This window comes from Ornithodoros turicata, chromosome 2 (genome assembly GCF_037126465.1).
Source record: "Ornithodoros turicata isolate Travis chromosome 2, ASM3712646v1, whole genome shotgun sequence".
NCBI lineage: Eukaryota > Metazoa > Arthropoda > Arachnida > Ixodida > Argasidae > Ornithodoros > Ornithodoros turicata.
The window spans coordinates 147,505,594-147,533,508 of record NC_088202.1 but is presented as its reverse complement, the minus strand read 5'-3'; the positions used below and the strand labels follow the sequence as shown (position 1 = coordinate 147,533,508).

Genomic DNA, 27,915 nt, shown 5'->3' with positions numbered 1-27,915 from the left:
TAAAGTTTGATAACATCGCTAAACATCAGTTCCATGTTAAGACAAATTTTTATTAAACAAAACAAAAAATCACCTGAATACACCCGAATTCCTGACGACAGAATATGCCGTAACGGGATTTAACCTGAATACACCCGAATTTTCAAATGAAAAATATCACCCAATATTTATCCCCCCCCCCCGAGAAAGTCAGGCCCTAAGTATATACTGTACTGTGAAAAAAGGCACCTCTCCTTACCTGGAGAACCGAAGAGCCTCTCCTGCGCACTGCGGGCAAAGCGAGGAGGTTTACTCCCCCGGTCCACCTGAGGTGGCGGCTCCGGGTCACGTGTCTTGGTTCCGTACAAATCTACAAAGTCCGCAGCGGATTAATACAGCAGAATCTCGATGATACGATCGCGGATGATACGAATTTCGGGATGATACGAATTCTTTTCCGGTCCCAACCGGAATGCCTATTCTTCCCATGTATTAGAGTTCGGATGATACGAACGCGTTACTGTAGAAGTGTTTTTTTCCGCGTGGAAAATATTTTCGCGTTTTCGATCAGACCTGCTTTGAGGATTCATTCGCGAGAACTTAAATTCGCGACACAGGTTTCCGGGAGTGCTTTGCTCTTGCATATCGTGCCGCCGTCAATACTCGGGCATATTTTGGCACGTACTAACACATCCGTTGTTCACGTGTATTGCGGCATTCTAGGTCTCTTCCTTTCTTCTCCTGACAGCGATGGGAGGAAAGGCCCTGTAGGAGGCCATAGTACTGGTCGTGTGCAGGTCAGCCAGTTCATTTTAGCAGTTCTTATTAATTATCACTTTCGGCACTGAACAGTTCGGTTGAGATGTGGTACTATCATAAGATCTGGTTTTGATAATGCGGGGAAAGGCATGTTCCGGCTTCGTGGTATAGTGGTATATTGTATGTATAGTGCAAAGCGGTTATAGGAGTAACAAAAGCATGATGAATTTTCTTTTCTTTGCACCTTGCCTGATGGGATAAGACAATCTTCTGCGCTTGCTTAAACTGCCTTACGCTGCATGGAATAGAGGGGTCAGGTAGTCACGGTATAGCGTCGAACGCCAAACGCTTTTCGCCCTCATATGACCAGAGTTATTTGCGGGAACTTAAATTCGCGACTTTGGAGGTGTGCGCGAAAAACGCGAAAAATAATTCAGCGCGAAAAAAAAACACTTCTACAGTATCTTGCCTTTACGGATGATACGAATGAGCCGAGGACGCGACAGAGGTCGTTCCCCGTGACGCGATTGCGCGCGAGTCATGCTGCTGCGTCTTTTGAAAAGGGAGGGCGATCCTCACCACGTATTTCCTTACATCATGTTGCGCAATGCAAGCAATGTCTTTCCTTTTGGTGGTGGTGGTGGAGATAAGATCAAAGGGATTGAACGGCCCGGCACCTTATCACCTTATCTCTGTTTTGACCTTTTTACCCACCTCGCAACAATAAACCGCGAAGCTGCGTGACATCGCTCTGGCGGAAAACAGCGACCAGAACCCCAAAACACGTGGAGGGAACATATCAGGACAACTTGTGGCAACATTACGCGTCACCATTCCGCAAGTCGGCTTCACCTAACGCCTGCGTGCTTTAGGAGAAGCTCACCTTAGACCACTGCCGCGCGACTCGCGGGTGAAAATCACGTGCTACGTCGTTTGAATCATCTCGCGTATTTGGGCAGCATTGGCCAAAAACGGAGACACAAAAGCATTACAACCGACCTCTCAGACATATGTCGGCACAGTTCCCCTAGAAGTCGGCCCAGGACGCACATTTCCCCAGGGCGTCAGTCGTGACGTTGCCCACATACGTGAGGCCGACAACGGCAAGCCCTTTCACCATCACCACCACCACCACCACCGACCTCTTTCATTGACAGTAACGGAAAATGAACGGCCACTGTCTATTTTCTTGCCTCAATTTTTATTTTGGTTTAATTCGTTTGATACGAATTTTTTCCGCGACCCCGTGAGATTCGTATCATCGAGATTCTACTGTATCACATAATTAGAGCCTGAAGCTTTAGGGTTTAACCCGTCCGTTTCTTCCCTGAATTTGCACCCCGATTTGAAGGCTGCCTCTTTAGGGTGAAACCCCCGATTTTTACCCCTTCAAATTGCCCTCTCTGAAAAGTCTGTAGGAATGGACGCTAGCTTGTTTGGCAGCAAACACAATTACATCACCGTTTGTACCGAACCAGTACGGTTTGCTCGAGTAATAGAGCCCCGATTTCTCCCTGTATTTAGCATGCCGGAAGTTTTTCAACCCGAATTCGCATAAATTTAAAGCGCATGTTAATTTCCCCGATTTTTACCCCCTGAATCCGGGGAAAGATATTTCCCAAAAACTTCAGGCTCCACACATAATAATGCCACATCAAAAAACGTACCATAGCTCGTCTGTATGTTAATGCTGTTCAAAAAGTACCAAAAAGTACCAAAAAGTACCAAAAAGTTCAAAGAGTATCCAGATCGAAAGCCACTAATATAAAATCGTCGAATCGTACTCAAAATATTCGATTCGTGTTTGAAATGTCGGATATTCGCACAGACCCGGTTTAAATATAATACGCTATCAATACAAGCTGCATTGATAGTCTCTTTTTTTTTTCCTCTTGATATTTAGTGTTTCACCATATTGGTCTTGCTCAATTCGTACATGATATGGTCATCCATGACGGCGCCACGCAACAACACCAAGTAATTGAGGTGTGTGCGTGAAAACTTTCTGCCAGTCAGATAAATAAGTACTAACAAAAGTTCACACAGTGACTGCTTGTTATGTCAATTCAGCTTTAAAGAATTATGTAACACCTTAATTGAGATGGGGCTCTTTGAACTGAGTTTATGTTTACCCTGAGAGTCATACAGTCATATAGAGGGCCGATATTGGTCCAATATTGGCCCGGTATTGCAAGTATTGGTCCAATATTGGCCCGGTATTGCAAGTATTGGTCCAATATTGGCCCGGTATTGCAAATATTGGTCCAATATTGGCCCGGTATTGCAAGTATTGGTCCAATATTGGACCAATGTTGGGCCAGGATGTTGTGCTGCTTGGGTTGTCTAACTTTTTGGACGGAACGGAGGACAATGAGCTGTGCGTAGTTAGCAACAAAGAGCACAGTAGTGTAGAAAGTGAGGATAAATAAATAAATTGTATTGTACACTGATTCCAACACTGCTACTCTGCCTCCCAATCCCTGTTTACTTTTTTTTCCAAATTCGTGTACCTTAAACTCGAGGGTGGTCTTTCTTATATTCGAGGTCGTCTTACATTCGAGACAATACGGTAAGTACTAACAAAAGTCCACACAGTGACTGCTTGTTATGTCAATTCAGAAGTGCGTTGATGTTTACCCTGAGAGTCTGTGTTGATACGACTCGTGCCATACTGATCGGCGGTGCCGTAAGTGTCGGTTCCAATGTGGCCGTTCATGTTGTTGTAATACTGCTGGTCCCTCGGACTGCCGGGTTCAGCTCCTGGGTACGTCGCCTGGTACCTCTGTTCGGATGTCACTGGGCAGTGGGACAGAAGCAGAGAGTGAACTTAAAGTACCATAAAGCAGCAGACAGACGGGTTAGGTTGGCAGTGTAGTTTAACAGCTTGTTGCTTGTAAATCCAGCATAAGTTACAAGTAGGGCCTGACTTTTTTGGGTTTTATTTTTGGCCAAATTCGGGGGGTAAATATCGGGTGATATTTTTCATCTGAAAATTCGGGTGTATTCGGGTTAAATCCCGTTACGGCATATTCTGTCGTCAGGAATTCGGGTGTATTCGGGTGATTTTTTTTTGTTTAATAAAAATTTGTCTTAACGTGGAATTATTGTTTAGCAATGTTATCAAACTTTATTTTAATGCACGCTTATGAGTGTGCCACGCGACCCGGATGTTTTCGGGTAGATTCGGGTTAAACCCGAATTTTACAGATTTCGTTCGGGGGGTAAATATCGGGCGGATACGGGTTTAACCCTAAAAAGTCAGGCCCTAGTTACAAGTCTGACAGGGAACGCTAAATTGTGTTTAAAAATCTGCAAGTAAAATTGCAGTAAAACATGTCGGGGGCGACACCTGGTAGAAAATAATTTCCAATTTGTCGAGCAACAGTGGTCTACGTTCCCAACTCGCTAGTTAAATCGTAACTTTTCAATTTTAATTTGCGCGTTTACGGGACCTCTGTTTTACGGACGGGGAGCTTCAGCGAAAAGTATTCAGAGAAAAAAAAGTGCTCTGCTCGTAACGACTACGTAGCCGACTTCTTCTGGCTTAGACTCGGTGTTTTTTTCGCATGCGATGTAGTTTTGCCTGCACAGTGTTCCCTTATAAATTTTATCTTCTAAAAAAAAACTACGAGCACAATTGTGACGAAAATTTTGTGATATAAGAGCACTCAACGCTCGGGCTATCGAATATTATAAAATCAAATAATCAAATCAAAAAATACATCAATCAAAAAATATTATCAAATTTCCTGAGATTGCACCCAGGGGCGGATCTAGGATTTTTCCGAGGGGGGGGAGGGGGGGTCCTCTATGGACAAGTGTCAGGTGCATGCTGGGATTGGTTCGTTGAACCCTATGTTCAAGTCTAGAATTGAGCGGGGGTCAGAACATCCGGACCCCCCCCCCCCTTAAATCCGCCCCCGATTGCACACCTCCACCGCTTTACAGTACCTCGAAAGAACCACGGCAGAAAAAAAAAAAAAAAAAAAGCGGAGCATGCCAGAGTTCTGACATCACATGACTCACGTGTGTTTCTTTTGTTGCTGGCATATTCCTGGTTGTTCATCTGGGAATGTGAAATTGGGTCCTGAAATAAAGGAGACCATATTTGCTTGTACCACTTATCTTACATTACCCTGTTTATGTGCAAAAACAAAGAGGAAAATGAAGTAGAAAGATATTGGTGTACCCACGGTCGAAGCCCGAGACCAAGTTGAAAAATATGTGCGGGGGTGAGGAGTTATGTGCAGAAATGTCAAGTGTAGTGCTCATGTACTGCAAGTGTGGAGTGAATAAATATACATGGTTGGAGGCAAGGCCAGCACAAGATACGGTGAAGGTACAAAGTAGGCACGGTCGAGCCTGTTTATCCTCAAAATGACAACAGCTCTAATATTAGGATCAAACTGATGGTTCTCTATTCAGCTCGCCTGTTGAAGCGCACGTATACATGGGGCCTTGTGTTTTGGGAGTTCAACCCAGTAAAAACCCATCTCCATTGCACAAGCATATTGAACTCCACCTGACTTTTTAGGGTTAAACCCGTATCCGCCCGATATTTACCCCCCGAATGAAATCTGTAAAATTTGGGTTTAACCCGAATCTACCCGAAAACATCCGGGTCGCGTGGCACACTCATAAGCGTGCATTAAAATAAAGTTTGATAACATTGCTAAACATTAGTTCCATGTTAAGACAAATTTTTATTAAAAAACAAAAAAAAATCACCCGAATACACCCGAATTCCTGACGACAGAATATGCCGTAACGGGATTTAACCCGAATACACCCGAATTTTCGAATGAAAAATATCACCCGATATTTACCCCCCCGAGTTTGGACAAAAATAAAACCCGAAAAAGTCAGACCCTAAGTATAATCGATCGAGTCTCTCAAAGGCGGTAGAGTTGATAGTTCATCAGATACAGCCCTATCGTTAGAGCTCATGTATAGTGTAACTGTCCTAAAGTATCTGGTGAGCACTGAGCAGATATAATCAGAGCCGTGCGAATATTCAAAATTTCAAATATCTGATAGTATTCGCAACCTATTTTCAGTATATTGGAAATTTTCGAATATTTTTCTAATAGCACTGAAGTGAGGTATCACTATCGCCATTCTGCAAGCGGGCTTCGCCTCGTTGCATCTAAGAGTTAGGTGAAACCCACTTCACGTCACCGCCATTTTCTTTTCTTTTTTCTTGCTCCGCTCTGCTAGTCGGCTTCACATCGTTACACTCGAGTGTTAGGCGAAGCCCGCTTTACACCGCTTACAGGTATTCTGTCCCTAAAGTATACAACTTCTGTGACCTCATGGTCAACACTGTAACTCTGGACACTGCGTGTTCCAGCAAATGTACTCCCAACTTTCAGAGTTACGTTCAGTAACAGATATGGAAATATGTGCAGTTTCTATATAAAAAAAAAGTACAGGAAATTCACGCTGTGAACGTAGAAGTGGGGAGGTGCACGTAAAGCAGGCTGCATGGATCATCTTGACTAATTATTCCCGATGCAGTTCGTCCCACTAATGCAGTCTACCGTACACAACCCTTCTCTCACAATATGTTACCCAAGTAGCACAACATATCGGCCCCATATTGGCCCAATATTGGACCAATACTGGGCTGGTATTGCCAATATTGGACCAATAGTGGGCCAGTATTGGACCAATACTGGGCCGGTATTGCCAATATTGGCCCAATATTGGACAAAGACACTGTGCTGCTTGGGTATGCTGCATGAAAAGGCTCGCAAGTTTGGAGCAGAACATCGTCGAATGAGCATAACACCACAAAATATTTCAACATGAAGTATTCGAAATTATTCAAATTGGGCCTTTTCCGATCATTCAAATTTGATTCGACTTCCGAATAAATTATTTGTATTTGATTCGCCTTCTGAAGGAATTATTCGGATTCGATTCGCGATGGAAATTTTGTTATTCGCACAGCTCTAGATATAATGATGATTTAGCAAATCCTGTGGGTACTGAACATCTGTGATGGCCAGTAGTTAACCACATGTAGTTAAACTACTATTTCGAGTAGTTTCCTACAGTAGTTAGGTTACTGCAGGCGCTAACTACTTCCGATTTTGTCGCAAGCTTTTGTGCTTCTGACTCTTACCTCGAGCTACTTGTTTGATGAGAACGGAGGTGCAGAACAATTGTGCCGTGCACGCGTACTAAATCTGCACTTTTATCGCTGCTTGCGATTCACATTTAAGTGTCCAAGAACACTATAGAATGGGATTGGTGTCGATGGACAACGTTAAGTAGTTATAGATAGGGCCTGACTTTTTAGGGTTAAACCCGTATCCGCCCGATATTTACCCCCCGAACGAAATCTGTAAAATTCGGGTTTAACCCGAATCTACCCGAAAACATCCGGGTCGCGTGGCACACTCATAAGTGTGCATTAAAATAAAGTTTGATAAGATTGCTAAACATTAGCTCCATGTTAAGACAAATTTTTATTAAACAAATAAAAATCACCCGAATTCCTGACGACAGAATATGCCGTAACGGGATTTAACCCGAATACACCCGAATTTTCAAATGAAAAATATCACCCGATTTTTACCCCCCGAATTTGGCCAAAAATAAAACCCGAAAAAGTCAGGCCCTAGTTATAGATGTAATTAAAGTACATTGCAGAAGTTAACAGAAGTAGTTTTAACTACCTCCCCTGAAACGTCATTGGACTACTAGTTAAACTATGCCATTGCAAAGTAGTAGTTAGTAGTTATAGTCAAACCACTGTAGAAGTAGTCAGTGGCCATCACTACTGAACATGTCTCGCAAGCACTGGAGCAGAGCTTATGACTGTGTTGCGTTCATGCAGCATGAACATGCGCTACAAAGCTCTGCAACCGAAACGGATGCAACGCGCCGTGCACCTCTCGATGGAGGGTACCAAGAAATCCCCCTCCTACTGACCTGTCTCCCTCTGGGTACTCCAGCAGCAGAAGAATAGGGTGGTGGTGGTGGGTGTTGCTGTCCAAACCCATCCTCCTGGGTGGCTACGCTGGGATCGCTCGATGCACGTACGAGCCGGCGGTCATTGGCCAGGCTGCGCCCGTCGGGAGACGACGCCAGGTCTAGGTCACTCTCCGGAGAGGACGCATAGCTCAGTCGTGAGGTCATTGGGAAGAGGAAGTCGTCGGAGATGGCTTCGTCCGGCTGGGAATGTGGGAACGCAGAGTGGGGCAAAATAAAACTTCCAGCTAGGAGCATTTTTTTTTTTTTTTTGTATCCGAGTCTGTGTCATCGGTGTTACTCCAATCATTGGGGCAGACCTGGGTAGTAACTAACCCAAGCAGCACAACGTCTTTGCCCAATGTTGGACCAATATCGGCAATACCGGCCCAGTAGTGGTCCAATATTGGACCAATCCGGAGCAGCGCAAGATATTGGCATAATACTGTCCCAATGTTGGTTCAATCTTGGTCCAGTGTCGGGCCGACATTGCCAATATTGGTCCAATATTGGCCCGAGATGTTGTGCTGCTTGGGATATTGGGACAGTATTTGCCGATATTGGGCCAATATTGGCCCGAGATGTTTTGCTGCTTGGGATATTGGGACAGTATTTGCCGATATTGGGCCAATATGGGGCCGATATGTTGTGCTGCTTGGGTAAGTTACAAGTAACTTGTAACCGTAACTGGTTACAGTAAATATGTGTGTAGTTCAGTAGTGTATGAACCGGTTTATAGGTCGGTCCGGCGTATACGTTTACCCCAATTTCTGAAGAGAAAACTGAGCAAAAAATATTGCCCTTTGACCGGCTTAAAGACGAGGGCAGGTTTTCACAGCCATATTTTGGAAGAAAAAAAAAACCTAGACCTATCGTCCTGTTTGTAGTGTGGTTACTTCTCTGCAAAAGTAACTTATAACTGTAACTAGTTACTCTTTTTGGTTAAATTAACCCTAAAATGTAACTGTAAATAAGTTACTCAGGTATTGCAGTATTTTCCTTGTGGCAGTTCCCTAGTGAAATATTGTTGGGGCTTCAAATGTCCTGCCGGTTTTCCAGAGCAGGAATTCCACGAATTTTCCCGTCTTATATGCAGCCAGGATGGCCTTACACTGGCCCATAGGAAGTCCTCTGTTCCTAATATGTTGGTATAATTACGTTTGGACAGTACAATCCCTAAGAAAAATTTTCCTAATTACGCTTATTCTACTTTCTAAAATGCAACTTTAGAGTAACTAAGTTACTCCGATGCGTTAACTGTAGCTGGAACCAGTAACACCTAAAAAAGAGTAGCCGTAACACAGTTACTTTTTTTTAGTAACCTACCCATGACTGCATTGGGGGTACTAATTAGTACTAATTTGAAGAAACTTCGGAATATCTACTTGAGCTTATAACCACGGCACTTTTATTCATTTCTCCAAGAGCTGATTACACCAAAATTAAGTTTCTGCATGTGAGACATCTAGATGGTCCAGTGATTTCTAGTTGCACACGACACTTGCAGAACGCACGATCCCCACCCTGCGACAGTCACGATGTTGCACGCCTGAGCATGTGCGTACTACAGCATGCAGTTTCATTACCATTACCACCACCACCACCACCACCACCACCACCACCACCACCACCACCTGCTACGTGCCACAAATGGCCTATGTTGAACATAGCATGCTTTGGGTCAATATTCTGAGGCTTTCGCTGCGTGCATCCGGAAACAGTGACAGCATGAAAATGGGCAGTCTCTCATCTTCTAGTACTTTAGAGAAAGACCAAACGCACCTTTGTTTCGGACACCCAGATGCTGACCTGCTGCTGCTTCTCTATCGTTTCTCTCAGCTTCTTGTACCACATGTCTGCGCTCGTCAGCGTCACCGTAGCTGAAACGGGAGGCACAGCGGTGCACTGTGACTACATTTACGTGACTGCATTTGTACTTGTGACTAAAGCTGCATATTTAGGTATAAACAGTTTGTTACACTTGTTACTAGAGCAGTGACTGCACTTGCACATTTAACACCAAACACATCACCGTACTAAAACCCATGACTACCCAAGCAGCACAGCATCTTGGTCCAATAATGGCCCAATGTTGGCAATAGAGGCCCATTATTGGTCCAATCTTGGACCAATGTTGGCAATAGGGGCCCATTATTGGTCCAATCTTGGACCAATCTTGGCAATAGAGGCCCATTATTGGTCAAATCTTGGACCAATCTTGGCAATAGAGGCCCATTATTGGTCCAATCTTGGACCAATCTTGGCAATAGAGGCCCATTATTGGTCCGATCTTGGACCAATGTTGGCAATAGAGGCCCATTATTGGTCCAATCTTGGACCAATGTTGGCAATAGAGGCCCATTATTGGTCCAATCTTGGACCAATCTTGGCAATAGAGGCCCATTATTGGTCCAATCTTGCACCAATGTTGGCAATAGAGGCCCATTATTGATCAAATCTTGGACCAATGTTGGGCCAGCATTGCCAATATTGGACCAATACTGGGCGCAGATGTTGTGTTGCTTGGGTAGGCTCTCACATGTAGGGCTAATCCCGTGGGTAGCACTAGCGTAGTTAGTACGAAGCTTATATGACTTCTTACCGGTGAAGATGTGGCTCCAGAGGCGTTCGAGCTTCACGGCATGCTCGTAGAGCTTTCGGGAACTCTTGTGACCAGACTTTGCGACGCGTGACCGCAGTTCCTTCACCGTGTGCTTGCTCTCCGCACGCATGAACACCACGACGGGGTAGAACTGGGCGTAGTTCAGGCGATCGACTGCGCTCGGTGTGATGTCCAGCAGCGCATGTTTGCCCTGACACACAAAAGGAGTTTTACACCAATACAACAATGGTGTTAATTAATTGGTACTTAAGTCAGACTGAAATCCAGAGCAATCATATTTGTATCCGACAGCAGTCAACCTCTGCTACTGAAATCTGTTTTTGTCTGCTCTTCTGTCTCTGCCCCTCCCTTTGTATCTAAATGAACAGCGAAACCAAACTGTAAAGTGATCCTAGCAGAATATTGGATAGAATATTGGATCCTAGCAGAGAATGGGAATTCTTTTTTTTTTTTGGTTAGACACAGTGTCGTATGAATGCAATGTAGTTTCCCACCGTACTTGAGAGGCAACGCGCAGTTTGTGGCCCCTTCAGCACAGTGTTGCCCGTAATTTTCAATTTTAATTTTCTAAAAAAAAAAAAGGAGGAGAGCAATTGTGACAAAGATTGTGATGTAAGAGTACTAAAAACTTAGACTATGGAATAGATAAACCTCCCGAGATTACACCTCTACCGTTTTACGTTACCTTTAAAGATAAGGAGGTATTACTTTCGGAGCAACCCTCGTACATATAGCTGAGAAACTAAACTCGTCAGGGTTCCTTTTATCAGATCACAAAGCCACTCCGCATTCTCATCATTGAAACTTGAGGCAGAAAATGAGACCCTGTCAAGAGTCTGGTAGACATTGCAGGAGGGAAGGAACAACCAGAAAATTGACCTCTGGCAGTGGCTGCGTTCAACATTACCACGTTAAAAGTGCAAGACAAACGGCCTGTACAATGTCTCACCTTTTCAATGATCTCCCTGATCGCACTCAGTCGAATTATTCCGGAGGATTTTTGGCTCTTTGGCAGGTCATCCAGGTGACCATCCATTTCTAGTGGAAGGAAATGCAAGATAATAAATGATGAATGAATTAATGACAAAATAATACCCCGTCACATGGCCAAATAGAGAGTCATTCCCAGCGAACTACTTCGTTCGGTGCCACGTGGTGACACCAAATTGACATTTCATGAAACTGGCATTCGCTCAACAAATGAGTTTGGGGAGAATGATTCACCGATTCACTGATTCACACCTCTCCCACCAACTGCGTAACCTCTACGGCAGAGAAGCAGCAAACAACAACAACCTTAAGCAACAAGAAGAAAAGAAACTTGAATGGAATTTGGACCAATATTGGCAATGTCGGCCCAACACTGAACCAAGATTGAACCAATATTGGGACAGTATTGTGCCAAGCTGTTGTGCTGCTGGGGAGCGGTCCAATATTGGACCAATACTGGGCCGGTATTGCCAATATTGGTCGAATATTGGGCGAGGACGTTGTGCTGGGGCTTGGGGCTCATCTACAGCAGCACTTAACACCAGGAGGGCACTGACTTCCGGTTAAAAGGAGTGAAAAGAAACTTGAATGGAATGTTATTGTCTGATAATTTTTTTCCGTTGCTCTTCATTTCAGATATTAAAGCAGGTAGGCTTTCAGCAATTTTCACACTGCTCTTGTTCCCAGTTAGCTTGTTCAGTGCCAAGCTGATCATGCCATGCCTAAAGTCATACAGCCGTACTAGCCGCCATCTTCCCTGTCGATTGGGTTTCGGTTACGTACTCGCCCAGGCTTGTGCCTTCCACGATCGTCAAAGTGAAGCAAATAGTTTAGTTGAGCCAAGCATGTCCATAGTTCTTTTTCCTTAGGAGCATTTAAAGTGGACGATAAATTTATAAGAAATACCCACTAATATTAACAGATAACGCCTTTAAACTTTTCACAGATAGTCATTGTCATCATTAGCGAGTGACATATTCCTTCGTCATGTAGCGCCATCTTGCTCGAGCAAATGACATTCAATGTGACTGTCATTCGTTGGGAATGACACCTTGCCATGTGAGAGGGATATAACACATGCCCCAAGCAGCACAACATATCGGCCCCATACTGGCCCAATATCGGCAAATACTGTCCCGATATCCCAAGCAGCACAACATCTTGGGCTATGTCGGCTCAAACACTGAACCAAGGTTGAACCAATATTGGGACAGTATTGCGCCAAGATGTTGTGCTGCTTGGGATTGGTCCAATATCGGACCAGTACTGGGCCGGTATTGCCAATATTGGTCCAATATTGGGCAAGGACGTTGTGCGGCTTGGGGCTCATCTACAGCAGCACTTAACACCAGGAGGGCACTGACTTCTGGTTAAAAGCAGTGACATATTCCCAAAACATCATTAACGAAGCACAAACATTCAGACACTACTTCTTGAAGTCAGAAACGAGTTTTGTGGGGTTACATGTGAGTGAATATCTGACAGGTAAAGCGTGTCACTTACGTGGTGATGCATACTTGTCGGGGTAGTCCCTGAGGAGCTTCTCCCGAGCAACGTCACCCAAGGGACCAAACAGAACCACCGGTCGAATGAAACCAGCTGCGAAAAGGAACGCCATTATTACTAGGGTCCGAGGTTTTCGGGAAATATTTTTTGCCGAATTCGGGGGGGTAAAAATTCAGGCGGGAAACAGCAGCATCAAATTCGGGTGAATGCGGGTGTGAAATTTCTGAAATTATATGGTACGGGTAAAAATCGGGTTTATCGGGCCTGTTATAGAAATCACAAATGTAAAAAGAAAACAGCTTCCAAAGTAAGTAATAACTCAGTCTGCTACGAAACAAGGAAGGTGTTAAAAGGTCTATGGTAATTCAAATCTTGATGGTAATGCAAACCTGCACATGAATTCAAGTAAACATGACACTGTTACAAATCTGAATGTGAGACACACTTGCGTTTCCGTTTCTGCGTCGAAGTACGAGAAAAGAGCGTCGGAGTTCCTTTACGTCTGGCAGTTCCTTGGCGGTTCATCGGCGGTTCATTGGCAATTCATCTGCAATTCTGCTTACTTTGGCTCCAGACTGCTTTCTTTTGAAAACCACCGAAGTTGGCGCTGGGCGTCGTTTCGGCCACGGGGTGGTACAGCCATCGCGAACGGACGCGACGGACTCGGAACTGGTGGAAGTCACGTGCGCCGCAATGCGTTTTCAACGTTTTTACAACGCGCATGCGTGTAACCTGAGAAATCTCAATTTTTTTTAATGCGCACAGAGTCTGTACGCCAGAATCTGTCTACTACAGTTGAACCTCTATATAACGAATTTGTAAATGCTGGCTCTTTGTTTCGTTACATCGAGATATTCGTTAAATGGAACACGCCAAGTTAAACAAAGATGGCCGCCGCACTACCAGGGCAGCGCGTACCGCAAAACGTCATTTGTCATAAAACAGGTACTAAGGTAAAAGGGCACAAAATATCAAGCTTTATTCATTACATAACGCTAGGTAACGCGTAATTTGTGCACAATATCGTTCTGAGCATTCATAACCTTCGTAACTCCGGATGACCTCGACTGCTTTCTCCTACGCGATCGCGTATCGAAGTTTCTTGGTTGATTCACTTGCACTCATGACGTCCGGAAAGAACAACCGTACACCGCCGAAAAGAACGAGAAACGGGTACATGTCACGTAAACGTCTGCGCCGATGGAACCTTGAAGCCTTGAACGGCAGCGGCATCATGCCCATTTTACCACCGTCAGCATCAGCGGCGCCAACAAAAACAAGTAATGAAAAGGCACAAAACCGCAACGTACTGTCGTCTTCATCAACACAAGCAAATTAGACTTCGCGAGATGTCAGCAATGCGTGTTTTCTTGTCCGAAAACAGGTGCGAAGAGACCCTCGCGCCGGTTTCGAAACAGCGTCGGCGCAACGATTACCGGCGGCGGAGACGCACATGTCGGCACGCTCGTGCCTACAGCACGTGACAACCGAAGTAACCAACGAAAACTCGCGCAAGGACAACAGAGAGGGAAGGTTTCTCCTTTTTTTCTTCGTGGTGAAGGGGAAAGACACGCGCAGAAGAGCCCAGGGATTTCGTTAAATAGAGGTGACCAAACGAATGTATTTCGTTAAATCGAATGCAAAAATACATTGGCGTCTATAGGGATGCGTTCGTGCAACGGAAATTTTTCGTTAAACAGAGGATTTCGTTAAATCGACGTTCGTTATTGAGAGGTTCAACTGTACCTGATATTTATGCGCAAACGCAACACTGGCTCACGTCACTCGCTCTGTCCGCGTCCCACGCGCTTCGGGTGGTCATCCGCGGGCGTTTCTTCGCCGTGCGTACAAGGCCATGGTGTCCACGCGACGTTTCGATACTGCGGAAACGTCACAAGCATTTCGCCTCACGACTGCTGTGTTGCCACGTTTGGTTGGTGTTCCTCACCCCGTCTCACTACCGTAGACGTGGGCCGTCGTTCTGTGCCACGTAACAAGAGGATCCCCCGTTCGGGGTGAAATCGTTTTTTACCCGAATCACTAAATTCGGGTAAATGTGCGATTCGGTTGGGGGGGGGGGGGGGAAGGGGTAAATTTGGGGAAGACCTGGGTAAAACCCGAAAACCTCAGACACTAATTATTACAGCCCCTAGCTTTTCGCAAATCCCTAAAATTTCGCCACGTCTCACGACACCTGCTGTTCCTCTCGGAATGGTCCGTTTTTTGCAGAGTATATATTCTACACCTTACAAAATTAGCAGAGGTAAATCAATGAGCATCCAGGACGCAGAAGCACAATGACGTACATGCATTGAAGCTCTCACAACTGCTTACTGACAAAAGCTTTTGTGTAGAACCTGCACTTCATAAGGTAAATCAAGAATTATGTAGGGGTTTCAATCGATCTGTGACATTTTCGCCAGTCGAACCCGATCAGTCGATGCCTTATAAGCACTGATAATGTGAAGCAACGAAAGGAAACGGAAGAATAGCGATGCCTGGAGAGAGCTGCACAGAGCCAAATCAAATTTTCTTTGTGCACTAAAAAGTTACAAAAGGGTAATGAAACACAGTAGAATACTAATAATTCAATGTGTGCAGTGTGCAGAAGTGAATTTGGCCAAACTCGAATGGCCCAGGAAACATCGGTTAGAACTGGCAAAACAGAAGAAAAGAACACTTACGGTGCCTGAGGGTGACTCTTTCGTAAGCTGGAAACTTGGACATCCCATCTGCTGAAGGAAACGGAGGTTTTATGCGTCTATAAACCTCATCATAACATTTGTAGCACTACAACTCTCATGCAGACATAACCATGAGCATCTGGACTCGGTGAATGATTCAACCGACCATAATTCCAATTTTTGCAGAGGCAACTTTAGACAACGGGGCTTTACGGGTAGCTTCCCAAGCAGCACAACATCTTGGCCCAATATTGGTTCAATATTGGGCCGGTATTTAGAATATTGGTCCAATATTGCCAATAGAGGGCCAATATTGGTCCAATATTTAGAATATTGGTCCAATATTGCCAATAGCGGGCCAATATTGGTCCAACATTGGGCCCGTATTGCGAATACTGGACCAATATTGGGCCAAGATGTTGTGCTGCTTGGGTTAGGACACGAGGCTCTATGCATAACCACGTCACATTGTATGGTAATTTTCTTAATAAAGAACTACAATAATTCACCCCAAGAGGGTTTCAGTGACCCGAACGGTACGACGCGACGACAGGCATATCTATGAGGCACACATCTACATTTTGTGTTGGGGCGTCCCCTTAAAGAGGAAAAGAAATGCAGCATTCATACCAAAGACAGCTTCTTCCCAGTTGTCCTTGCAGAGAGACTTTGAACGACGTGCGCTCCTACGTTTGAAAAAAGACCCGCGGCTCTCCGCAGCTGCGGCTTCCTTTTTCGCCAACGTGTGCTGCTCCTGGGCCAGTTCTTCAGCTCTGCATGTGATTGGAGAACATTTTTCGCTGGTCTATGAAGTAGACACAGTAGAACCACTTTAGAGTGGCAGAGTAAGCTCGGAGTGTTGAAGATCTTTACTAAGTAAACCCTCGTCAAGTCGAAGTCGTTCTGTCCTCAAGAAACTTTGAATGAGGCAGGCTTTTGAGTTAAGCGAACTCAAATACACAGTTGACTTTTATACATTTATTGACATGAAAATTTGTTCACTGACACTCGGAACAAAAAAACTAACTCACTTTTGTTTGCCACATGCAGTAACTTGTGTCACAAGTTAGCATGTTTTCAAGACATAGCATTTTTCGAGGGGATATTACTGTGATGAGGAAGAGAAAAATGTCCATCAAGTTTCATTTTCACTGACCTTGACACGAACAACGGGCCGAGGGATGAAAAATCGAAACAGTTTTGAGACCTCCTTTTCCTTTCTGATGAGCAAGTTCCCATAGTTCAAAGCGACACAAAGCTCCACACTAAGCCAGAGTGCTTAGTTCTACTTTGAACCACGGGAACTTGCGTATCTGAAAGAAGGAGGAGGTCACCAAACTTTTTCGATTTCCCTTCTCTTGGCACATTATCCACGACACGTCAAGGTAACCGAAAAACGAAACGTGAAAGGCCATTGCCCCATAACAGTAAGTACCCAGGATGCAATGCACGTGAAAGGAGCACCGGGATTTCCTGAAACCGTCCACGGCCGAAAAAACGATCATCACGGGCGCTAATTACCTCGTCCTGTTCGGGATGACACCCTTCTGAATTTCCTGGTTATTTCGTCCAAGTCGAAACACGAGCCAAGATCCCACGGTGCCGTTGTGTAATGTGTCCACGACGTGAAATACATCCCCAACGTGGAAGGCCAGTTCTCCTTTTCCTGCCGCATCGTAACTGAAATGCGTCCTGAAAGGACAGCGCCGAGGGTAAACTAAAGTCCACTTGTGACGTAACTGAGGCAACAACTCCCCTCCCAAGCAGCACAACAACCTGGCCCAATATTGGCAATGTCGGCCCAATACTGGACCAACAACTGGCAAGTATTGACAATATTGGTCCAATATTAGCAATGTCGGCTCAATATTGGACCAAGATTTGGACCAAGACTGGACCAACAATTGGCAAGTATTGACAATATTAGCCAACTGGTCCAAGATTGGGCCAATAATTGCCCAGTATTTTCCAATATTGGGCCGAGATGTTGTGCTGCTTGGGCTGCAGGTTAAGTTGGATACGAGGTGTTTCACACAAACTGTCAGGGAATCATGTCATTTCTCATGTATTCCTCAACAAAACATGGAATTAAACTAAACTTGCAGTGTGGGGCAGTAGCCAGCGATACAACATAGCTAGAGCCTGAAGTTTTGGGGAAATCTTTTTTTTTTAAATTCGAGAGGTAAAAAAACTGGGCAAATCAACGTGTGCTCCAAATTCGTCAAACAAATTAGTGTGCATTCCTACAGACGTCTCAGGGAGGGCAATTTGCCGGGTAAAAAATCGGGTTTCACCCCAAAGAGGCAACGTTAAATTCGGGGCGCAAATTCGGGGAAAAATCGAGTTAGACCCAAAAAACTTCAGGCTCTAAACGTAGCTAAGAGGTGCACACTAGAGGGAGATGAAAAGGACTACAAGGACTACAGTAGTCACATGATTTTCTGCACTTGGCAGTGTCCAGAAAAAAGTATGCGTAGTACAGAAGACTTAAAAATCAGAGAGAAAAAAAAAAGGCCAAGAAAAATAAATGAAACAAGGTCTTGAGCCGCGTTAAATGTCGCCTCTTTGCTTGCAAGTGTTAATTTTTGACACACGATGTTAGACACCCTGAATATGCGAAGAAACAAAGGTTCTTATCAGCATCGTGTTGCTCACCTTATGTAGAAAGAATCCCCCTTCTGATTTGTGACTATCTCATCATATTCTGAAACAGCAAAAGAAATTGTGACATTCAAATAACATCGTTTTTGTTACAGAAAACTCCCATTTCAGGATACCCCACAGATTAAAATCAACCAACGATATTGAGGGCATGTTCCGCGCGAGCCTACGACGAAAATATGCGGTCTGCAGCACTTATTAGGGGTCAGGCCCCGACTAAGCTGCAGCCACGAAGCCCTTCCTTACCTGAACACGCCCGGCAGGTTTACACGGGGTGGTTCATCTAACAAGCTATTAATTCCTGTAAAAACATCTACTTGCACGAAAAAGATGCGGCGAACTGTATTTATCTTCCGGGTACTTTTCCCACGACTTGTGTCGGATTTAATTGGAGGGAAAAAGTGTGCAAACTATGCGCGCAAATACGGAAGTTCATTTTGGGCCTTTTTCGTCGCTGCACTATTGGGAAGGAAACGCACGTTCACATTCTGGAACACCAATACATCTCCAGTAACCACCTACCGTCTCGGCAGTGTTGGGCCACAAGCTGTACCTGCTCCTGAAGGTTGAGCAAGAGCAGCACCGCTTCTTCCCGCGTGACGCCTCTCATGTCCATGTTGTTGACCTGCAACCGAAAAACGTCGACGACAGGTAACAAAATAACGCTGCCGTGAGATACAGAGCCGTTTACAGAGAGAGTTTGGCCATTGGGAGGAGCCTAACTGAAAGCGCGTCATGCGACGTCACGGCTGAACGACCTCCCTCGCCGTTCTCTATTGTTATCCAGCCGTCAACAGGTCGCAGACGCCATATTGATGCTGATCGTTGTTTACAATCCAAGGAGGGAAGACACGTGCGTACTTCTTGCTTCGAAAGCCTTTCGAACCTTGAACTCTTTGTTTGGCAACAAAGCCCCACTTATCACTGGCGCCAGTGGGTCATAAGCCGATTATTCCTGTAGACTGCATTGAACACGGCCACGAAAGAGTCGACCAGCTGGTGGACAGCATCAATATGGCGCGGACTAGATGGCTGATACGCGGATTCCGCTCGGATTCAGGCTTTTTGGGCGGCGCAACGAAGACTCCGACGTCGACAATAAGCTCCTCCCATGAGGCGGCAAAAGATCAAAGTATGACCAAACTCTCCCTATAAATGGCTCTGGTGAGATACGGTTAACGGCGCCACCTGCCTGCGTAACCGCACGTACCTTGAGGATTTTATCCCCGGGCTGCAACCCCTGCAGCGACGCGGGACTTCCGGGCTGCACGGCCGTCACAAAGATCCCCGTCTGGTTCCCCCCCGTCAGTCGAATGCCGACGCTGCCCTCTTTCTGGAAAGTTATGTACCGAGGCTCCTGCCTGTAATGTCATTAAGTAAATTTAGGCTACCGTTATTTACTCGCGTACCTGAGGTGGGCACCCTCACGAGGGTGTGCGTGAGGTGAGGTGAGGGCCAGTTTTTCTGGTTATGTTTGAGGTGAGGTGAGGAAAATTTTCAAAAAAATTGAGGTGAGGTGAGGAAAATCTTCATCTTCAAAACGTTTTTGAGGTGAGGTGCGGAAAAGTCTAAAAAATTCCTTTGAGGTGAGGTGAAGTGAGAAACGGCTACCGTATTTACTCGCGTACAGAGGTGGGCACCCTCACGAGGGCGTGCGTGAGGTGAGGTGAGGGCCAGTTTTTCTGGTTATGTTTGAGGTGAGGTGAGGAAAATTTTCAAAAAGTTTTTGAGGTGAGGTGAGGAAAAGTCTAAAAAATTCCTCCGAGGTGAGGTGAAGTGAGGAAAAATTTTCAATAAAAAAACTGAGGTGAGGTGAGGAAAATTTTTCTCCCAGAAAATTGAGGTGAGGGCGAGGCTAGTGAGGACAAACGCCCAACTCTGCTCACGTATAAGACGCACATTTTTTTACCCAAAAATCTTGCTGTATCGAGAGGGTGCGTTCAATATGGTTCCAGGACAAAAGCTCTCCGCACCAATGTATGAAATACGTAAAAGGCTCTCCTGACCTAACCTTGGTCTGTCTCTCCGGTGAGCTTTTGTCCGCTCCCAGGTGGGCTTAGGTCCGGTGAGCTTATGTCCGGTGAGCTTTTGTCCAGTGAGCTTTTGCCCGCGCACATTCAATGCACGGGGGAAAATTGGGACCCAGCACTTAAGGCACACTTAACTCCCGTTCTGCTCCAAGGTATCCATGGCGATCTCCCCGGAATCAAAAGTCACGATTCTGCCTCATCACCGCGGTTTATTCTTAGATATCCGCGGCGACCCCTCCGAAATCGAACGTCGCGATTCTGCTTCAAAATCGCGATTTATTCCGAGCTATCTGCGACAATCTCTCCGGAATTGAATGCCGTGATTCCGCCTTATTGTCGCGATTTATTCTGATATGTCCATGAAGATCTCCCCGGAATCGAACGTCACGACTCTCCCACATCCACCGTGGACGAAATATTCCTTGATGTCTGTTGCATTTGTCATTCATCACTCTGGCGCCAGGCGCTACTTCTTGTTCTTTGCGCAATACGAGTGGCTGCGCGAGATGATCCGACTGAGTAGATTACGCGATCAAAGAGGACATCCTTGCTACAACATGACATCAGTCACATCTAGAGATGCAAAATTTCCAGAAATTTTGAATCGGTCGAAAAAAAGTTTTTTTTTTTAGGTTTGTTTAAAAAAAATTGGAATAAAACGCGGTTACTGCCGAGTCGAAGCATTGCCGGCCAAACCACAGCATACAATGAGCTAGAAGCTTTAGTAGTATTCACCCTCTAGGCATAAATGCGGAGCAGGGCATCCTATGAGACTGCCGTCTACTCAGCGATAGGTAATTGGAACAACCCGTCCACTCAGACCAGAATTCTGGCACTGTGTGAACGCGATGGCGATCGCTTGGAGCAGCCAGACGGAGTTCTAAGTTGGTGGTTGTCGGCGGATCAGAGGCACCTAAGGCACTGTTGGCGGGTTGGAATGCTTCGAAGGCACGGAAATTTATATTTCTGAATTTTGTCGCCTGGAAATTTTGGGCTATTTTTCCGGAGATGAGGAAAAATCGAAAAGAACTCGTTTTTTCCCCCAAAATTTTCATTTTTTTTCCAGGACTTCGCATCTCTAGTCACATCATGTAGGGGTACGACCGAGGCATATATTCAGACTGCACAATCACACAGACCTAGATGTCATACTCACGCTGTTGCTTTACTTCTCCTGGACAGTGGATCGTCATCAAATTTTTCCCGTCTCGAACCGTATTCTGTAACATACGCAGTTTGATGTAGGGAACGACGCGGTGCACATTGTTCAAAGGTTGACTTCACCTGAAGGGTTCAGGTGAAGTCGTGGTTCAGGTGAAGAAGTGAAAGGTTCACCATTGACTCTGGGAGGTGGGGGCCTGGGAGGCGCGTCGGGGTCCTGACCCATGGTGCCGGCTGGCTGATCCAACTGACTCAGAGAGATGTCCATTATTGGTCCACGGTTACGACCTGTTTGGGACCTGAAGCGTAGTCACGTCAAAGTCAACCCCCTTTGTGAATTAACGTTTCTAATGTGGTAAAACACTGCTTCATTTCCTTTTTATTTCATATATTATATATATGGCCTGACTTTTTCGGGTTTTATTTTTGGCCAAATTCGGGGGGTAAATATCGGGTGATATTTTTCGTTCGAAAATTCGGGTGTATTCGGGTTAACTCCCGTTACGGCATATTCTGTCGTCAGGAATTCGGGTGTATTCGGGTGATTTTTTTTGTTTAATAAAAATTTGTGTTAACATGGAACTAATGTTTAGCAATGTTATCAAACTTTATTTTAATGCACGCTTATGAGTGTGCCACGCGACCCGGATGTTTTCGGGTAGATTCGGGTTAAACCTGGATTTTACAGATTTTGTTCGGGGGGTAAATATCGGGCGGATACGGGTTTAACCCTAAAAAGTCAGGCCCTAATTATATATGCCTATTAAACGGCCCTAGAGCCTTCATAATGGTGCAAAGACAAATAATAAAAAATAGACATTCGCAACGACATGAACTTAATTAGCAAAAACTGGTTAACAGCATTTTGAAATTTTTTTTAACGTTTGAGATAAAGAGATGTCACAAACATCGTGTACTTTATTAAATAAATGTTTCAATCGTATTAGTATTGGGTTCAGTTAATTTGTGAATTTCGTGCAACCATTTTGTGCAACTGTGCTTTTAGTCAAACTCCGGTTACCGTCAAAGGAACCGCCCTGGTTCAACTGCAATATCTGAGGACCTCTGTTTTCCGCGATTCCGCGATTCGAAATTTCGCGGAATTCGGAATTAATTGCGGAATCCTTCATTTGGCACCAAATTCTGTGGAACCCCTTGTTTCTAGGGGTGCGCGGATATTCGAGTTCTCGAATTTGAATATCAATCACTCTAAGTATACTCGAAGTATCACTCGAAGTACCAATCCAAGAATTTTGAATTTGCCGCAGCAGAAAACCCAGGGCCTTAGCAATATCCTCTACGAGTTTATGCTCCGCAAAAGCCTAGTGTACTGGCTATTGTAAAAAGTGGTGTACAATGCTCTGGTCATCAATGCCGAGAATTTGAACCGCGCATTTTAGTTCTCCCTCAGAAAGCCACCTTGTCCTGGGTGACCTGTTGGATTGACGGGAATGTTTTGGTTTCCTGTTTATGTTACACACAGACACAAGTTCTAGTCACAACTGAATGAAATTCTGTTTCCCTTTAGAACTGATCTCCCAGTGCAAGCACCGTGCCTTTATTGGAGTCATCCTCGTCTCACAACAATGATGTGACTGTCATACAAAACTTAGAGGAGCAGTTTTGATATGTTCAGATATGTTCATACCTGGAGAGATTGCTTTTTTCGTCCGACCTTTCTGGTGGAGGTGGTGGCCTGAAGTCGCCTGCGGAAAACATTTTAGAGATACACTCTCAGCACTTTGACTTGAGGTTAATTAAAGGGGTTTGCAAACCATCTATAGTGACATTGCATTTAATGCGCTGTCCGTAATCTTGTAGGCTACCTATATTTAGGGCCTGACTTTTTCGGGTTTTATTTTTGGCCAAATTCGGGGGGTAAATATCGGGCGATATTTTTCATTTGAAAATTCGGGTGTATTCGGGTTAAATCCCGTTACGGCATATTCTGTCGTCAGGAATTCGGGTGTATTCGGGTGATTTTTTTTTTGTTTAATAGAAATTTGTCTTAACATGGAACTAATGTTTAGCAATGTTATCAAACTTTACTTTAATGCACGCTTATGAGTGTGCCACGCGACCCGGATGTTTTCGGGTAGATTCGGGTTAAACCCGAATTTTACAGATTTCGTTCGGGGGGAAATATCGGGCGGATACGGGTTTAACCCTAAAAAGTCAGGCCCTACTTATGAGGAGCCCGTCCGCATGATCTGCTAGGGGGCGCTACTCGTCGGCCCGCGAGGCGTACATCGCGATTGGGCGATGGGAATTTGAACTTTGAATGCTCGGAAGCGGAGGCACGACTACCGTAGCAGACGACGGCGACAGCTCATGCGAAAACGCGTAGGATGATGATGATAATCAACTTCAGAGAGAAGTATCGCTCGCGGGACATCCACTGCTTGTACAAAAATGTACTAAGGTAAGCTAAAGTACAGAGTACTGTAGAAATTGAGGAAGCAATAATTGGGCCGACAAGTAGCGCCACCGCTAGCTTCCAAATGCGGCGGAGGGAAGGGGTCCATATGATTTATTTATTTATTTTATTTATTTATACAGTTGAACCTCTCAATAACGAACGTCGATTTAACGAAATCCTCTGTTTAACGAAAAATTTCCGTTGCACGAACGCATCCCTATAGACGTCAATGTATTTTTGCATTCGATTTAACGAAATACATTCGTTTGGTCACCTCTATTTAACGAAATCTCTGGGCTCTTCTGCGCGTGTCTTTCCCCTTCACCACGAAGAAAAGGAGGAGAAACCTTCCCTCTCTGTTGTCCTTACGCGAGTTTTCGTTGGTTACTTCGGTTGTCACGTGCTGTAGGCACGAGCGTGCCGACATGTGCGTCTCCGCCGCCGGTAATCGTTGCGCCGACGCTGTTTCGAAACCGGCGCGAGGGTCTCTTCGCACCTGTTTTCGGACAAGAAAACACGCATTGCTGACATCTCGCGAAGTCTAATTTGCTTGTGTTGATGAAGACGACAGTACGTTGCGGTTTTGTGCCTTTTCATTACTTGTTTTTGTTCGCGCCGCTGATGCTGACGGTGGTAAAATGGGCATGATGCCGCTGCCGTTCAAGGTTCCATCGGCGCAGACGTCTACGTGACATGTACCCGTTTCTCGTTCTTTTCGGCGGTGTACGGTTGTTCTTTCCGGACGTCATGAGTGCAAGTGAACCAACCAAGAAACTTCGATACGCGATCGCGTAGGAGAAAGCAGTCGAGGTCATCCGGAGTTACGAAGGTTATGAATGCTCAGAACGATATTGTGCACAAATTACGCGTTACCTAGCGTTATGTAATGAATAAAGCTTGATATTTTGTGCCCTTCTTACCTTAGTACCTGTTTTAAACACAAATGACGTTTTGCGGTACGCGCGGCGCTGGTAGTGCGGCGGCCATCTTTGTTTAACTTGGCGTGTTCCATTTAACGAATATCTCGATTTAACGAAATAAAGAGCCAGCATTTACAAATTCGTTATATAGAGGTTCAACTGTACTTCTAGCGTCTTAGACGCCAAAAAAGGAGTGGGATTACATACACACGGAGAAAATGATGTGGTCGCTATTTACTTATTTATTTAATTAAATACCCCCAGGGCATTGGCGTTACAGAGGGGAGTGGGGGTTAAAATAATGATGATCTACGATCTAGAAGGTCGTGATTCAGAGAGTCTGAATGGTTGGTAGCGCGGGCAACGGAGAAGGAGGGGAATACGACGATGCCAGATTTTTCGGTGCCCAGCAACTATCGAACATGGAATCGCGTCGGAATAGCACTTGGCTCGGCATAGTCAGGTGAGACGGAGCCCTGCATCATGAAAGCGATTCCTCCCAAAGTGGTCCCGTTAAGGAGATTGTTCGTACCTCGTGTCGGCGGCTGAACGTAGAGATTCTGATTGGCCCACTGTGAGCGTGGAGAGGGCACAAAGTTTGTTCCGCCATCTGTAAGGTGCCGAGGAAGATGCAAGAAAACCGTTATCCGCTGCACTTATAGAATATACTTGAGAAGATAAGCTCAGCAATGCCTCGAAGAATCCTCAGGGTCACTCAGCAATTCCACTATAACTGCTACTCAAATGTTGCCACGGATGAACCTTGTGAGTGCAGTCATTACAGCTCGTTAGCGGTCTTTTTTTCTTTTTAATAGTACCCCAAGTATCAAAACGGACATTACATGGGGTGGGGGTACAACTTGTACAATAATTAAGAAAGCTTGCTATATACAGACACATATATTATACAGTATTAAAGTATGTCTGAAGAGTGTATGCAGCGTTTACGACAAACAATACAATAACAGAATATGTAAAATAAAAATATATACAAAACAAACAAACATTACATGCATCAATGCGGGTGGTGATCATGATATAAGAGTAAGCATTTCCTGCGGAAGGGCACAGTTCTTGACAATGAGTGCTAGGGTTGTGGGGAGGTAATTCCAGTTGATGGCGGAGTTACAAAAGAAGGACTCGGAGAACGAATTACTGTTGCAGTTGAAATGTTTAAATAATCTGGCCAACGTTTCTGCTGACGGCACCAGAGATCCGTGCAGACGGTGATATTGCCAGTGATGGCCAGTAGTAAACTACATGTAGTTAAACTACTAGTTATACTACCTGATTGTAGTTAAAAAGTAGTTATCAACTACTTGCAGAAATGTAGTGCGCAAGTACTAGTTAAACTACTATTTCGAGTAGTAAACTACAGTAGTTAGGTTACTGCAGGCGCCAACTACTTCCGATTTTGCCGCAAGCTTTACGGCACGACTGTGATTCCGACTTTTACCTTGTGCTACTTGTTTGATGAGAACGGAGGTGCAGAGCAATTGTGCCGTGCATGTGTATTAAATCTTCACTTTCATCGCTGTTTGCGATTCATATTTAGGTCAAGAGATAAACTGATGTTCTGAGGCTGGAACAACATAGAAGGGACAGATACAACAAAGCCTCAAGCCTCATTGGTAGAGCCCTGGACCGGCAATCCAGATGATGTGGGTTCGATCCCTACAGCTGGCTAACCTTTTCAGTGACTTTCATCTTTCATCATATTTAGGTGTCCAAGAACACTATAGAATGGGATTGGTGTTGATGGACAACGTTAAGTAGTTAGAGATGTAGTTAAAATGCATTACAGCAGTTAAAGAAGTAGTTTTAACTACCTCCCCTGAAAAACAGTTGAACTACTAGTTAAACTACTCCGTCGCAAAGTAGTCAGTAGTTATAGTTAAACTACTGCGGAAGTAGTTATTGGCCATCACTGGATATCGCACTCTATACGCCTCCCAAACTTTTTTGCAAAACAGCGCCTCGCAGTCGAACCGTGGGTCACAAAAAAAAAAAGTTTGTGACATCGCCGCACGCACGCGACTAACCTTTGTTGTTCGCTGCCAGGTCGAAGTTGTGGCCGGACGACCACCGCGTCTGCTCCGCTGCCGTGGTGGGCCTACCTTCTCTCCTGAGCACCAGCTGGAGCCTCTCCTTGCTGCTCTCCAGAAGTTTCCGTGCCTCTTTCAGCGTCATCCCGTCTATCGTCGTGTTGTTGATCTGCAAACCGTGCGGGGATCCCTCAACACAACTGACACTTTGACGTACAGTTTCCTTAATAATAATAACCTTAATAAATAAATAAATAATAAATAAATAAAAACAAATAAAAATAGATAATAAAAATAAAAAATAAATAAATAATAAAAATACATAATAAAAAATAATAATAAAAATACATAATAAAAATAAAAAATAAATAAATAATAAAAATACATAATAAAAATATAAATAAATAAAAAATCAATAATTAAAATAAACCTTAATAATAACACTGGAAAAATTTCGGCCTCGATTCCAAGCACGACGTAGCAGCCACACCCTGGTGGTACTGGGGGAATATTAAGCGAACGAGATCTTTGCGTTAAACTGACGCAATAATTTTGTTCAATTAACGTTCCCTTGCGGCCACAAGGGTTGCTGTAGTCGGGCTTGGAAACGAGACCATATTTTTTTTTCCCAGTGTTATTACTAAGGTTGACGAGAGCTGTACCTTGAGGGACCCTGAGTTGACCTGACCCCGTTACCTTGAGCACGACGTCTCCTTCCTGAATTCCGCCGTCCTTTTCCGCGATGGACCTGTTGTTGATTTCCTTGATGTAGATGCGGCAGCCTAAAACGACGCCATAATCTGCGCAAAGGGTAAGCAGCGGGTGAGAGTTTGCACGGCGCGATGCTGGTACCCCTGTCACGTGGGTATCTCAAAGTCCTTTGAGTCACTTCTCAGTTGACTCAACTGCCAACCGTGTGCTGCCACACACAGCGTACGTTTCACAACGACCTTAGGTCCAAGTGTCGAGTGGGTCAATGGAGAGCCACAGAACTCCCCCGACAGACTCAAAGACCATCGAGATGCAGACGCCTATGCTCTCGAGCATCGCATCTTCCCCTAAAAAGTGCTGTGAACGAGAGTTTCTATGTGAACGACAGTTCTTACCGCCATATTGACAACACTTTGCTATGCTTTCAGTCTCTTACATATATACATATA

The 27,915-nt window shown here is 44.9% G+C and overlaps 1 protein-coding gene across 1 annotated transcript in view; it reads right to left on the bottom strand.

Annotated features, from left to right (window-relative positions):
* The window catches only part of LOC135385132 (tight junction protein ZO-1-like), a 51,167-nt gene that overhangs the window by 15,309 nt on the left and 7,943 nt on the right, over positions 1–27,915 (bottom strand). The window contains exons 5-24 of the mRNA XM_064614308.1: positions 27,452–27,555; positions 26,753–26,924; positions 25,243–25,320; positions 23,020–23,077; positions 21,495–21,670; positions 21,367–21,430; positions 19,391–19,541; positions 18,703–18,805; positions 18,175–18,223; positions 17,041–17,211; positions 16,150–16,292; positions 15,520–15,570; positions 12,833–12,928; positions 11,289–11,377; positions 10,319–10,529; positions 9,499–9,596; positions 7,678–7,920; positions 4,765–4,825; positions 3,376–3,534; positions 239–349 (exon numbers count right to left, since the gene is read on the bottom strand). Of these exons, the coding sequence (XP_064470378.1) occupies positions 239–349; positions 3,376–3,534; positions 4,765–4,825; positions 7,678–7,920; positions 9,499–9,596; positions 10,319–10,529; positions 11,289–11,377; positions 12,833–12,928; positions 15,520–15,570; positions 16,150–16,292; positions 17,041–17,211; positions 18,175–18,223; positions 18,703–18,805; positions 19,391–19,541; positions 21,367–21,430; positions 21,495–21,670; positions 23,020–23,077; positions 25,243–25,320; positions 26,753–26,924; positions 27,452–27,555 (2,388 nt within the window). The remainder of the gene's footprint in view (positions 1–238; positions 350–3,375; positions 3,535–4,764; positions 4,826–7,677; positions 7,921–9,498; positions 9,597–10,318; positions 10,530–11,288; positions 11,378–12,832; positions 12,929–15,519; positions 15,571–16,149; positions 16,293–17,040; positions 17,212–18,174; positions 18,224–18,702; positions 18,806–19,390; positions 19,542–21,366; positions 21,431–21,494; positions 21,671–23,019; positions 23,078–25,242; positions 25,321–26,752; positions 26,925–27,451; positions 27,556–27,915) is intronic.